We start from the raw sequence: 14,899 nt of genomic DNA, 5'->3' as shown, positions 1-14,899 counted from the left end.
CAGCGCAAGATCATGTCTAGTGAGAAAATATTTCATACTATGAAACATGAATATCATGAATATAATCATGCAACAGAAAAACCAAGAATCAAAAATGCTCAGAAGCCATGAAAGAGGGATACAACCATACTCAAGCCTTCAAGAATAAAAATCAATTTATCCTGATAATGAAGGGCATTATCAAGCTGTTATCGTGAAGGAGAATATCGCAATGAATTTTTACTACTGCAAATTATTCAGTTATCGCTAAACTTGAAAAAAATTCAAATTTTATTCAAACTGCTATACTCCCTTAACATCAAATTATATTTCAACATTCAAACAAATGGCAAGAGTATTTTGGTGCTTCATATGAGATTGACTATACAGTATTATGTCCTAAAATAAGCCACTGAAATCATACATTGTACCATAAAATATCTATAATTATAAGGACCGGCCTTACTTGGACTCGTTTCCCTATTAAACTTATTGGATTCAAAAGTAAAGATTCTGTGTATAATGACTGATATCCTCAGTCCTATAAAAGCTATGTTAATAAATCTGACTAGAATAAGTAACAGTGGGCAGTAACTAAACTTCACTCTATAACTGTTCCATTAACTTATGGCTATGTTTGCAAACCATCTTCCAACCATAGCATACATCACTTAAAGCCTTTAGAATTATTACAGCTCATGTTATCGGTGCAGTTATACAGTACAGCCCAGGAGAGTTAGGACATGTGAGCAACCATTCATAGAGTTTCATTTTATTGCTGATCCAACATTTATACCATCATCTTTGTCTTTGATAAAAATAAAACCATAATTGATGACATTTTCTCAGTGAATTAGATATAATAATTAGTATTTACTATTGTCTAAAGCTGAGTACACAAGTAATTGGTATCTTCTTTGCTTAATCAAAAATTACTCTGACTAACAGCAGAGGGTTGGTTAAAGGTCAATCCAAATTGAGAACTTACAATACAACATACAGAACAATAGTTGGTAGAAAATTACAACACTGGAAGACTAACCCGTCTGGAAAGATAGCAGATATCTCGGCTACATACTAATGGTAACAGCAAGCATTAGTCTAAAATATCAAGAATAATATCTCTTTCCGACAGTGCTATATTCAGAATGACTATTTACGAATATAGCCATCAAAGTCGGAACTTCTGATACACAAACCATTTAGCTAAATTCAATACTAGATATCTTTTGTTGACAAACCATCTGATATAAAATTATGTACTCATAGTCACGAAAAAAAAAAAGACAAGGTAACTTGGCATACAATATCCATACATACCACGATCAACACAGTAATAATATAGGATACTGTACTAGAAAATATTTTGACCCTTATAAAGAAATGAGCTGCCCTAAGTTATAAAATATTGAGATGCATAAATATTACAATAATGTTCAAAATATCATGGAAAAGTTATAGCAAGAAATTAATAGCCATAAAAAGAACAGTATTACTGAAAAGAATGGCGTACATTCTTGTAAAAGCTAACTGAAAAAAAAAATTGAGTAAAGCATGAAACACTGCATAATGTAAAAATGTGGTACATTAAAATTACGGAGCATATTTCTGCGAACTTTTAAATGAAATACAAAAAATCATAATGAGGGTCAGGTGACACCTAGAGCATTTTATCATCAAATAAAATAGTTCAAATTAATGGCATACTAACAAATAAGGCCTCCAAACCTTCACATTATTGTGATGCAGATCTTGAAAATTAAGAAATTTGCCATGATTTGATTACGACGCCTAGTAACGATGATCAAAATATAATTCCTCAAAACCTACAACGTAGTACAAAGTTCAGTACAACAAATGTGAGAAAACCTTCTTAACTAAAAAAAAAAAATCAACAATGTTTAAAACAAAAGTTAAATGTGATGAATGATCACATAGGAAATAGACAACTATGGGATGAACTTTCAAATACAACTAACTGACATTGAAAACTGACAATGGTGATGTTGATAAATAGTGCATCAACGATCAAGAAAAACACACACTGTACATGTGAAAAACTTTCTCACTTGCTTCCATAGTAACCACTTGAGATAGTTTGTAACTCAAGACTTGATCAAAAAAGGGATTGGAACACCCAAGCACTGCAAAACAATGTTTTTTTTTCCTTTCATATGAACACAAGTTTTGTTCAGGATTCAAAGGGGGTATATGTCCTCAATTTGGGAAAAAAAAAACTTCTTACTAATTTCATCAACTTACTTTCATATTTTACTTGAAATCAAATTTACTTGTGCACATCTCCAAATTTTTACCTATATAATTGTTATTTTCATCATGTAGTTAAGTTTAAAACTAAATCAAAGTTTCATAGTTTAATGTGAATACACCTTAAAGAATGCATAAAAAAAGACCAATCCTGTGCTAGTACACACACTTCAGTCAGTCTACATATACTGTATTGTATTCCAAAACATTTGAATATAAAAACATATATTGAAAAACTTCTTTTTCATTTTGAAATTGTGATATAAAAATTCACAATCAGATACATAAAATATAATTCTTTCAACACTCAGGATCATCTAAAGGAAAACAAGCAAATTTAAAACTATAATAATAAAAATCAAGTTACAACTGCATAATGATCATGTGAGGTAGCTCACCAGTATCAAAAACACTTCTCAAACATGTGTAAGAAGAAAACTGAATATCCATGATACAGAAAATAAATTCCAGAAAAAACAATTAGCTGCATGGGAATAACAATTTGTGAGTGGTATCTACCTGTGGCAGTGATTTGTCTATCATAAGAACATGAAAATGTGGGCGCATATCAAATCAATTTTGTCATTTTGATAAAGTAGTTATTCAATAAAAATAATCAAATACAAATCAGTTATTTAACCCTTCTACCCCCAATGGACGTAATGGTACGTTTTACAAAACTCATCCTTCAACCCCCATAGACGTACCGGTACGTCCTTGCAAAAAACTGCTATTTGCATTTTTTTTCATATTTTTTATAACTTTGTGAGAAACTTCAGGCATTTTCCAAAATAATTAAGGCCGTCAGAGCAATCTAAAAAAAAAAATTGCAAAACGTGCTTGAAAAAGAAAAACGCCTGGGGGTTAAGGGTTGGAAACTTCCAAATAGCATTGGGGGTAAAAGGGTTAAGCAATAGCCTAAAGCTATTATTAAAATGGAGGAAACAGAACATATTCCATAATAAATACATTCCCTTGACTGTTTAGGAATGCAAGTAAAAAATAAGAATGGATTTGTTAATCTATGTAAGGGACTTAAACCTATCTAGATTATTGCCGGGGAAGGAATAATAAAGCCTCAAACCTTTCATGTTCACTGTTGGATCCTGAAGTAACTGAACAATATCCCCATCCTCTATTTTGTACACAACTTCCTTTTCAGGGAAAATGAATTCATTCTTGCCTTTCCTTTCCAGATACTGGACTTCGTAATCACCACTAGGATTCTTGTTTCTTACAACAGCACAAAAATATTTGACAGACTTTTTTGAAGACAGTTTCACAATAATGTAAGAGCCACATTTTATATTCTTAAGACTTTCTTTCTTGGGCGAATAAATGTCATTTAAACACACAACTGGCTTTAAATGAGAAACCTTTTTCACTAAATCAGCATCGGGATTTTTACCTTGGCTTCTTTTCACTTTCTTGAATTTGGACAATTCATTTTCGAAAGTCTCTGGTAAAGATTCCAAATCACTAAGACTATTATTTTTTCCACTGTAAAGTTCACTCAAACTCACAATCTCTGCATCAATGTTTTCTACTGACATTGAGTCATCGCATTCTAAAATATCTTTGACAAGACTGTCAATGTTCATAATTGGTTCTGGATCATGGCAATTATTGTCTTTTGGGACAAATTTACTGTGACTGGACACTGAATCCTTCTTAAACACTTTCTCCGTCTTCTTCCTGGCTGATGCACTTCTCTTTAATCCCTTCTTATTGTCTTTGACCACAGTGGAAGTCCCTGAGAACATAAAACACATTTCACAATCATAACTTTGATATTGGATCACCAAGGAAAACTTACTATTATTATTATTATCAACACTATTTTTAATAATACTAGCTAAGCTACAACCCTATTAGGAAGAGTAGGATGCTACAAACCCAAGGGCTCTATCTACAATTTTCTAAAAATAAAATACAACTTGTACTAGGAAATGGAATTTTTGAAAGAGAAAACTATTATTTTATACAAACTTACCTAAAATGAGTGGGCAGAGATATAAAAAAAAATATCTTGTAATTTGTTTCGATACAAACTAAAATTTTTTAATTTACCTGAACCACAACTTAAATCGGAGGATTAAAATATAATGATCCACAGGTACAGTTAAGGTCTGATGGCTCTGGGGAAGCCTTGGGAATTGGATGAGTCAAGACCTGGGTATCCAAAATAATCTCATGTGGCTCAGTAAGTAAGATAACACAGAGCAAAGCAATAATTTAAACCTGTAATACTACAACAAAAGGCACAAAGAACATCTAATACTTAGGCAAAACGTACTAAGTCATAGCCACTGAAGACTATATCACAAAGATGACTGATGAATTTACAAGGGTGAAGTTATAGAGAAGATAAATACACTGAATCTATCTTATATCTCAAACTCTTGGTAATCCTCTTACAGGAAATACTAGTTTCAAAAGCTGTGATCTAATGCAATCGCTTAGCTTGAATGCTTCCTCTTAAGATAACTCTGAGTATACCTACACAATAACCTCATGCAGCAAAAAGGATACAATATCTAAGAAAAACCTAATGTTAATCCTACCGAGATATCTTGTCCTCTCACTATAATGTTGGATACACCTCATACAGAAAAGGAGATTTTCTGAATCATTGTCAGATACCAAGGCTGGAATGGCAAATGGATTAGCAGTACAGCGGTGACCTATAAATACCTGTGTCATGACATTAAACTCTGAAGCAAAACAAAGGCCAACTGAAGTACTTACTGATATAGAGGAAAAAATAAACAAAGAAAAGCTCATGAAAAAAAATTATATCGGGAAGACTTACAAATCTGGCCAAAGGGGGGTCACTAGAAAGACTGCAGATAACCAAATATAGGAACTTTTAAGAAGTATTTTTGCAAAGTCTTTGAGTCATCATCAAAAGCATTTTTACACCAGCTCTGACCTTCATGGGTTTATATTTATCAGATTCCTGAAAAAGGTAATTCAAAGTTATTACTCAATCATATGAATCTCCAGTAACTGGGATACTGTTTCCCTATACATATTTTGATTACTAGCAGCTTCTGAAATTTAAAAGTTGAATTAGAAGTCTGCAGTCTAAGGAATGTAAGCAATAATTGGAAAGACACTCTTATCATTACACAAACAATTGCTCCTCCTTTCACTTTGACTGGTATATATTAAGAGATGAGAGCCACAGGAATAGGGGAGAGCTGTAGCAGTGTTTTTGAAAACTCTTTAACTCTAAGGTTTTGATCAATGGTTTCCAGAAGTGAAGATCTGGATTGCTGTTGATTCTGTTGAAGTGTAATGACCTAAGTGGCACTCTTCCCAGTTAGTAGGGTCTTGGGATGGTCTACTAAGAGATGCAGATCAGCAAATCAGTCATGCTTGGGTCACAGAATGTATGTTTTTAGCTTCACTAGTTCTTACCATACCAGCATGAATGGAAAAAAGGTATATACCATACTTTAAGACTGGTACCCAATTTCCAATGAACAACTTGTTGGAAGGTTTAGTTCATACATATCACAAACAGGCTCACCAAAAGTTTTTCCTACAACTTTCAAAGACCCTTATAGGTATCTATGTCAAATAACTACTCCAAAGGTAAAAGCAGGTTCCCTTTGGCAAGATTGGCAAAAAAAATTTTTTTCTTCACAAAAAACAGCATCAAGTCCGGGGCAAGGCCGAGAAGATCTACGCCCTTCCACAGGTTCTCGTTTGCCCCACACCACTCGAGGTTCGTCTGTTCCTCTGGTTCCATGGTGATCAGAATTTCTGGGGAATCAAAAGCCTGATTCCAATTGGACCTCTGTCGCCACTGGAAGGATCAAACCCTGAGGCGGCTGTTGGGAACTAGACGGCCCAGGGATGATAGGCGTCCGAAGACACATAGCCACTTCTGGGCTGGGAGTTCTTCTCGTCTCAGAAAAGGCCTTGCAACCTTTCTCAACATTATAACCTTGTCGTCGAATGGGAAAGCTTTGTGGAAATTGGTGTCTATAAGTCATTCCCAGGTATACCAGTCTCTGAGTGGGAGCAGGGAAGACTTCTCGAGGTTTACCATGATTTCCAGATCTTGGCAAAGCCTCAGAAGTTTGTCTCGGTGCTGAAGAAGGGTTGCCACCGAGTCTGCTAGGATCAGCCAGTCGTCCAGATAACGGAGGAGATCAATGCCGATCCTGTAAGCCCAGGATAATACTAGAGCGAACACTCTGGTGAAGACTTGGGGTGCTGTGGAAAGATCGAAGCACAGTACCCTAAACTGGTATTTTCTGTTGTCTAGGCTAAATATTAGATACAGTAATACCTCACAACACAAAATTAATTCCTCCTCGAGTGGCTTTCGTGAGGTGATTTTTTCGTGTTGTGAGTCACATTTCACATGCAAATTGCCTAATTCGTTCCAAACCCTACAAAACACCATATCAAATCTCATAATAAAGCTACAGTATAGTATAACCACAATGAAATACAGTATAGCCAAATACATTTGAACCATTGAATATACCTAAACTAAATGTAAATACCTGTAAATTAAGTAGTTATTACAACATAATATAATAATAAATGGGAAATAATACAATACATACAGTACAATACTGTACATATACTAAATATAGTTACAGCTATACTGTACTATTATAGTTACCCCTATTATAGACTACAGCTACATTTTTGTTGTCTGAACCCATTTTCTTCCACTCTTTGATGGGTGACTATTTTATTCTCAGCCTGGCTGGCAAATCTCTTTTCTTAAAGTGAAACATTTTTCGTATACCGAGTCATAAAACGGATTTTGAAGCAAAGCGAAAAATCCATTTTTGGGTGAGATGGCCATGTCGTCCTGGTGGAAGCTTCCTATAGATAGCTTTCTAAGGGATATTTGGCTACAGTGATACTCCCAAAGAATTGACCATAGGTCTCCAGAATTCTAACTCCTGGCGCGAGTATCCTTAAAATTTTTCTTAAGGATATCGCATAATATATCTTGATACGACACATGGCAATCTTCACCACGAATAGAGTTTTCGCTCTGAGGGGGAAGAGTGGCAAAATTGAAGGGGAGCCGTTATCAAGGTTACCCTTCCTCCCCTAATATTAGAGCCCAAAATGGCGACTCATTCCTTGTAGCATTGAGCATGGCGCTACAGATAGAGTAGTTTCAGGAGGGAATCATTACATAATCCTTTTCTTTAGAAAAGGAAGGTGGGTCCATCAAGACGACATGGCCATCTCACCCAAAAATAGATTTTTCGCTTTGCTTCAAAATCCGTTTTTTGGGCTAAAGCCATGTCGTCCTGATGGAAGTTTACCAGAGAATTACTTGAAAGTACTGTACTGTATCTGTGGGTTTGTATAAGTGCTTCAACCTTGGGTCGGCTTCGATATTACTTGAAAGTACTGTATCTGTGGGTTTGTATAAGTGCTTCAACCTTGGGTCGGCTTCGATATGGTCATCCAGACCACTGAAATATATGACGATACTGTTATACGTCATTACTGCTAATCATGGAACAATGTTAGGGCTTCCTGCCCCCTGCAGGGAAATGTCGTAATCGACTATAGAAGCACAAGGTTTGCATTCATATAGGAACAAATATAAATATCATTCAGATCTTTTTGTTCAAATGATTAAGTACCTTAAGTATAAACTTTACTCAGGAAAATAAGCAAAAGACTCCGGCTAAGTTTATTTAGCTACATGTGGGGCGAAATAAGACGCAATATACAAATTCATCATTTTATTAAATCGATAACCAAATGGAACAGAAGGTGTATTACAATTTGTTATAGAATTATACATTAAACATATACAAATAAAAATATTTTCTACCTGAAAGGGAAGAAAAGATTAGTGGCCACTCAGAATCAGTTAAAAAATTAAGATAATTTTACTGTAAATGTTGGAAAACTATCAACACTGTGTACAAGTGTACACATGGCACTAGTGTCATTTTATAAAAAGGCAAGAGCTTACATTTATACGATGTAAAGAAAAAATACTCAATTTTCCAGAGGCAAAAGAGGCTGGAGATTGTATGATAAATCCAAAAATTCCAAAATAGCAAGAGAGCACCAAGGAAAATCACCAAGCAATAGTGCTACGAGTAAAGGAATAAAGATGGTGGCGATGATGACGTCATCTAGATACTCAAAACAGTAACGGAGGAGCTGTACCTTATTAACGGCTCCCCTTCGTTTTCTTGCCACTTTTCCCCCTCGAAGCGTAAATGCTATTCGGGGTGAAGATAGCTATGTGGCGTGTCAAGAATACGTCCTCCGATAATATGAGATATCCCTAAAAGGAAAAGTTAGGGATATTCGCACCAGGAGTTAGAATTCTGGAGACCTTAAGGTAAATTCTCTGGGAATATCACTGTAGTCAAAATATACCCTAGGAAGCTACTTAAAGGAACCTTCCATCAGGACGACATGGCCTGAGCCCAAAAAAGTATTTTGTTATGCAACTAGATTATCAAAATGTAGTTACAACAAAGTATGTATCTGATCCAGCATACAACACATCGAACACATATTTTCTCGTGTAGAAAAAATTCTCAAAATACATTATCAAAATAATGCCACTTAATGGAAGATGTGAAAACCAAATCTATCTGACGTCGTCAAATGTTCGGAAATGCATAAGACACTATAACGCAAACGTTCACTCAGCACTGGTGTATTGATCAGATATGCACCTACTCAGAACAGTGCGTCAACCATAGTTGTGATCTGCACAAGTGGGTACGTATACCCACGCACCCGAAGCAATATAAAGTCCCAAAACAGTCCACTGTTTATTGCAGCACTAAACGGTGGGTTTAATTACACTACCAGCCGCCATCACAAAATTTTTTATCTCTTGTACTTGCTTCATGTAATGTTTGTAGAAGACCCTGGATGACTTCCCCCCAGTGTACGAGCAGTCTCTCTCAAAGTCCATATGCTGAAAGAAGTTCAGTGACGAAGCAACTATCCTCGGATCGTGACCCGTGGGTGTACTGTCAGAATCCGCCCTGCGAATAAAGTAGGTGAGCTTCGCTCTCAGTTGTTTTAAAGATAGGTTCGATCCTGAGGTTTTGCCTCTGAAGAGCTGTCCTCCATTGAAGTTCTTCGAAGATAGACCTTAAGACACTCTACTGGGCACAGAGAGGCATCTTCCTTCTTAGTGGATAGCTCTTTCTTAGCGAGAAAGGCAGGATCGGGAAATAAATTCAGTTCTCCTGAGTCCAGGAACTGAATATACCCTTCATTTCTAGATAAGGCCACTATTTCGCTAACTCTAGCCCCTGAGGCTATTGCAAGCAGAAAGATAACTTTGTGTCAAATCCTTTAGAGTACAGTTCTCATTATCCAGGTTCGAAGTATAGTGGGCACAGAGAGGCATCTTCCTTCTTAGTGGGTAGCTCTTTCTTAGCGAGAAAGGCAGGATCGGGAAATAAATTCAGTTCTCCTGAGTCCAGGAACTGAATATACCCTTCATTTCTAGATAAGGCCACTATTTCGCTAACTCTAGCCCCTGAGGCTATTGCAAGCAGAAAGATAACTTTCTGTGTCAAATCCTTTAGAGTACAGTTCTCATTATCCAGGTTCGAAGTATAGTGCAAGACTTTGTCCAAAGACCACGTGATGGGCTTTGGTGGGGCTGCAGGTTTGAGTCTAGCACATGCTTTCGGCATCTTATTAAAGATTTCATCTGAGAGGTCCACCTCGAAAGCATACAGAAGTGGTCTAGCCAGGGCCAACTTACAAGAAGTAATTGTAGTAGAGGCCAGGCCTTGTTCGTGGACAAGTATGAAGAATGCGAGACAGAAATCTATCGATATTTCTGTGAGTTTCCTTTCTTTCACAAAGGTCACCCATTTCTTCCATGACGATTCGTACTGTCTCCTAGTAGAACATGACTTGTACTCTTTGATGAAGTCAACTTTATCTCTTGAGATTCTGAACCATTTGCTCGAGAAATCATGAGATGTAGGTTGTTGGTTTCTCGAGGATGAAGCATAAACAGTCGACTTCTGGACCGGTTGGGATAGCACTGGATTCGGCAGTGGAAACAGCTTTAGATTCCACTCTATGACTAGAGGAAACCAATTGCTCTTGGGCCACTTGGGGGCTACCACTGCTGCCGTCCCTCTGAAGGATCTTAGCTTGTTGAGGACTTTTAGCAGAAGATTGGTTGGTGGAAACAGGTAAATATAATTCTATCTGTTCCAGTCTAGAGACATGGTATCCATCGCTTCTGCTTGAGGGTCCAAGTAAGGGGCTATGTAACGAGATAGTTTCTTGTTGCTCGCTGCGAAGAGGTCGATCTGCAGTTCTGGAACTTTTCCTAAGATGAAGGAGAATGAGTCTGCATCCAAGGACCATTCTGCCTCTATGGGCTTTCGCCTGGATAGTGTGTCCGCCGTCACATTGCGGAACCCTTATAGATGAACTGCTGATAAGTGCCATCTCTTCTTCTTTGCCAGGTAGGAGATGGCTAACATCACATGGTTGATGTGAGGTGATCTCGAGCCTTGTCGATTTAGACACTTTACTATCACCTAGTTGTCCAGGACCAATCTGATGTGGGTTGATCTGTGAGGAGATAGTCTCTTTTCAATGTCAGGAACACTGCCATAGCTTCCAAAATGTTGATATGAGATCTTTTGAACTGGTGTGACCAAATCCCTTGCACCTTCCTGTCATGAGAATGACTTCTCTATCCTTCCAAGAAGGCATCCGTATGGATCACTACCAGAAGTTGTGGTGGTTGCAGGGGAACTATCCGCGCTAGACTCTTGGCTGTGGACCACGGCTTTAATTGTCTGCACAACAAGGCTGGAGTCAACCTTAGTTGATCCCTTCGAGCGTTCGATGCGTATTATCCTCCAGACTCCTGATGCATCTTTTAAACGTGCCTTTAGCACTGGGACTGTCACTGCTGCAAACTGTAGAGAGCCCAAGACTCTTTCCTGTTGGCGTTTTGAAATCCTTTTGTAACGGATTAGTCTCCTGAAAGATCCCGCTATCTCTCTCCTGTTCTTGGATGGAATGGAGAGGTGGTGTGACTTCAAGTTCCATTGGATTCCCAACCCCTGGAACTGTTGAGCTGGAGTGAGAAGAGACTTCTTGCGGTTGATTTTGAAGCCTAAGTGTTCCAGAAACTGGATCACTTTTGAGCTGCTTGCAGACAAGTAATCTTGGATGCTGCCCATACCAACCAATCGTCTAGGTAAGCTACCACTTGAACACCTTTGGCGCGTAGCTGTTGAACGACTGTCTGCCTGCTTGGTGAATATTCTTGGTGCTGTGTTCAGTCCAAAGGACATTGCTCTGAAGACAAACTACTTCTTCTGAAGTCTGAATCCTAGGTAGGAGGAGGAGAGGCAACTCATCGGGAGATGCCAGTAAGCATCTGCCAGGTCTATTGAGACCGTGAATGCCCATTTTGGCAGAAGGGTCCTTATGTGTTGCAAAGTAAGCATCCGGAACTTGTTGTTCTCGATGAACTTGTTGAGTGGAGACAAGTCTAGAATGACTCTGAGTTTGTCGGAGTCTTTCTTCGGAACACAAAACAGCCTTCCCTGGAACTTGATGGACTTCGTTTTCCTAACCTCCTTCTGGGTCAAGAGTTCTGAGATATATTCTTCTAACAAGGGAGTGGAGTGTTGGAAGAATTCTGGGAAACGGGGTGGAGTTTTGCTCCATTTCCACCCGAGTCCATTCGTAATTAGGCTGTGGGCCCAGGGATTGAAGGTTCAGCGATCCCGAAAATGATGGAGTCTGCCCCCTCCTGAAACCCCTCATTGCTTGGGGGGTCCTGCAGATTTGCCTCCGCGACCACGTCCTCCTCGGCCCCGAGAGAAGTTATCTCTTGGAGAACTTCTCCTAGAACCTCTTCCTTTCTGGCTGAACCGAAAGGAAGTCGACTGCCTCTCAAAGGTAAGGTTACACACAGGCGGCTGAGTTACCAGCTGCTGAGGGACCATGTGGAAGGTGGTCTGAGGCATTGTGGTTATGGTCATAGCTGGGACTTGCACAGGTCTTCGCAGTCTCCTTGCCCTCTTGTTTTTGGGTTAGGGGCCTCCTTCCGTAGAAGATTTCCTCTTCGAGGACATGCCCCATTTTTGGAGAAGGTTCCTGTTCTTCGTCGCTGCCTTCGCAATGACCTCGACCAGATCCTGTGGAAAAAGGTCTTTACTCCAGAAATTCGAGGTAATCAACTTCCTTGGTTCGTACCGGATGGTCGCTGCCGCCAGGAAGAACTCTCTGCAAGCTCTCCTCGCCCTGAGGAAAGTGTAAAAGTCCTTCACAAGGGTACCCATGTGAGACTTGGCTAGGAAAAGGAAGATTTCCGGGGCATTATGCTTGCTCACACTTAGTTCCAAGCAGTTCTGATGAGAGAGGGAGGCTGTAAGGCTTTCCTTCGACTCCTGTTCCTTCTTCAGAAGATGGTCTTGCAACTTAGGAAGGTTCTCGTTGAACTGCTGTCCTGGGATCTCCGGGTCTAGTTTGGAGACAGAGAAGGTTAGGTGGACATCCTTCCACTTTCCTTCACTGGTAGGCAGTGCGAGGGAGAATGGCTTGCATTCTTCCAAAGTCGGGCAGGGTTTTCCCTCGTCGGCAGCTTTGACGACAGAGTTGAACGCTTTCTCTGTAAAGGGAAATGAGATTGAGGAAGGGGCAAGAAAGGTAGCGTGTTTCTTGCTCAGAGTGCTGACACTTTAGAATTTGAATATTCGGCTCCTGTCAGGGTCTTCAGAAGGATGGCCTGCGCCTTATCGTGTTTAAACACGATAACGTCCTTAGGGACCGTTTCTTTTCGGGTCGCGCTTTCGTCCTGCAGTCTCACATAGCATTCAGGGTAAGCAGGGAAATTAGGCCAGAACTCAAGGTTTTCAATCGGCCTGGCTCCCAGCTTCTCGGAAACGAATAGTTTCCCATCCATTATGGGCATATGCTCCGCATATCTCCAGGGATTGGATTCGGAGCAATGAGGGAGATCGGACACTCTAAGAGGCTTCTTAGACGTGCCCCTGGCAGTTCCGAGACGGTCAATCTTCTCCTGCATGTTTCTTTGCTGCTGCCTGAACGACTCCTGCATGGCCTTCTGCTCCTGTTGGAACGACTCCATCATGAGTTTAAGAGACGACAGAATCTCTTCACTCGCATTGGCCTAAGCAACAGGTTGTGGAGTCGGTGCAGAGGACGTTGATGGTAGTGGCTGGTATGCAGCTAGGGCAAACACTCAAGGGATTCCTCTTCCTCCACAAGGGGAAGATCCTCATCCTCTTCAGGGATACCGTGCAGCAGGTCTTGTTTCATGTCGGAGGACGCTTCTGACATCCTCTCTCGTTGGATGTCCTTGTCCTCTATGGTCCTATTGGTGTCCGAGTCAACCTTCAACTGGATGAAGGGAGACCGGAGCTGTTCCTGGGACACCACCGCATTAGTGAGAGCCTTGGGGAACAATATACGCCTCAGGGAGTCGTTGGGTAAGTATGGTCCCGTGGACCACGGAGTTCTTCTGGAACCCCATTACCCACTTGCGAAGGGTATCCCTCGCCGTGTCCCTAGTCTCTAGGGTAACTAAGGGGGCCTTGTCGAAGCCGTTAGTTAGCAGGGTCGAGCAGATGTTGCAGCCTTTCGGGTCCCCATATTTCAGGGCTCCTGTGATGATGTAGCAGGGGGCATGAGATCTACACATCGTGTGGCCACAGAAGTCCCTACCCTTGTGGTTGCAAAACATCGCTCCACATTTCTCCCCAGGATCATCCTGTAAAGAAGGAGAAACTTTCCATGAGTATAATGTGATATATAAAGCATGCAATATATAGCAACAATAGTAATCACTATTGTATATGGTAGCTTAGGATAGTAAGCTTGAAAGGAAATAAGAAAAGACATATCCGAGTGAATTCCCCTCCCAGACTATTGCTGAGACCTACGTCCGTATTAATAATAAGTTTCCCTTATAGGGAAGGTTACAGGGGAGAGAAACTCTAGAAACTAGAGTTAGTGTTAGTAAGTAATTTATACCAACGTCATCCACCTGTAGTATTGTATTAATACAGATCGGGTATTGTAAGTTCCTGATGATCAAAGAAACCATCTGGGTATTGAGGGATTACTCAACCTCAATAAAGGGTTGTGGTCTCAACCATCGTATGCGATGGGAAACACGGGATATGTTAGAAAACATGCATACTACTGTATAATTATATTCAGTAGTCTGCCGGCATTAGGTTTGTACCAACAGTACTAACCAAAAGAAAGAGAAAAAGATTAAAGAAGTGAAAGTTCCAAAGGAAGGGGGAAGAATCTGTCAGATTCTGGCTCCCACCCATCTACATACTAGCTTGTTGCCGGCAATAGAGTCGGCGGCTAAGGAATGTAAATGGCAACTCAAGAGAGAGCTGAGGACTTTCCAAAGTATGTTAGGTTTCCTGCCGGAAGCCGTCAGAAGATGTCTCAGTCCTCCCCCATTCTTATCAAATTCCTATCAATGAAGGGAAGTCAGGGGGAAGGCAGTAGCGAGACGAAGGGACTAATTGCCGCCGGCAGAACACCTGCCGATAACGCAATCATCCCAGCAAGCCGGGGTGATTGTCGTCCTCCTCAAAACAATGAGCTAGGCGGCATGACTTCCTGTGCTGACGACGTTGCCGTC

The 14,899-nt window shown here is 40.0% G+C and overlaps 1 protein-coding gene across 1 annotated transcript in view; it reads right to left on the bottom strand.

The window, feature by feature from the left end:
• Positions 1-2,341: 2,341 nt before the first annotated feature.
• The window catches only part of LOC137616433 (uncharacterized), a 174,386-nt gene continuing 161,828 nt past the window's right edge, over positions 2,342-14,899 (bottom strand). Inside the window, exon 4 of the mRNA XM_068346180.1 lies at positions 2,342-4,000. Coding sequence (XP_068202281.1) covers positions 3,270-4,000 — 731 coding nt within the window. The 3' untranslated portion in view covers positions 2,342-3,269. The remainder of the gene's footprint in view (positions 4,001-14,899) is intronic.

This window comes from Palaemon carinicauda, chromosome 22 (genome assembly GCF_036898095.1).
Source record: "Palaemon carinicauda isolate YSFRI2023 chromosome 22, ASM3689809v2, whole genome shotgun sequence".
NCBI classification, from domain to species: Eukaryota; Metazoa; Arthropoda; class Malacostraca; order Decapoda; family Palaemonidae; genus Palaemon; species Palaemon carinicauda.
Note: the sequence above shows the minus strand (reverse complement) of the source record. Positions and strands in the feature narration are given on the sequence as shown.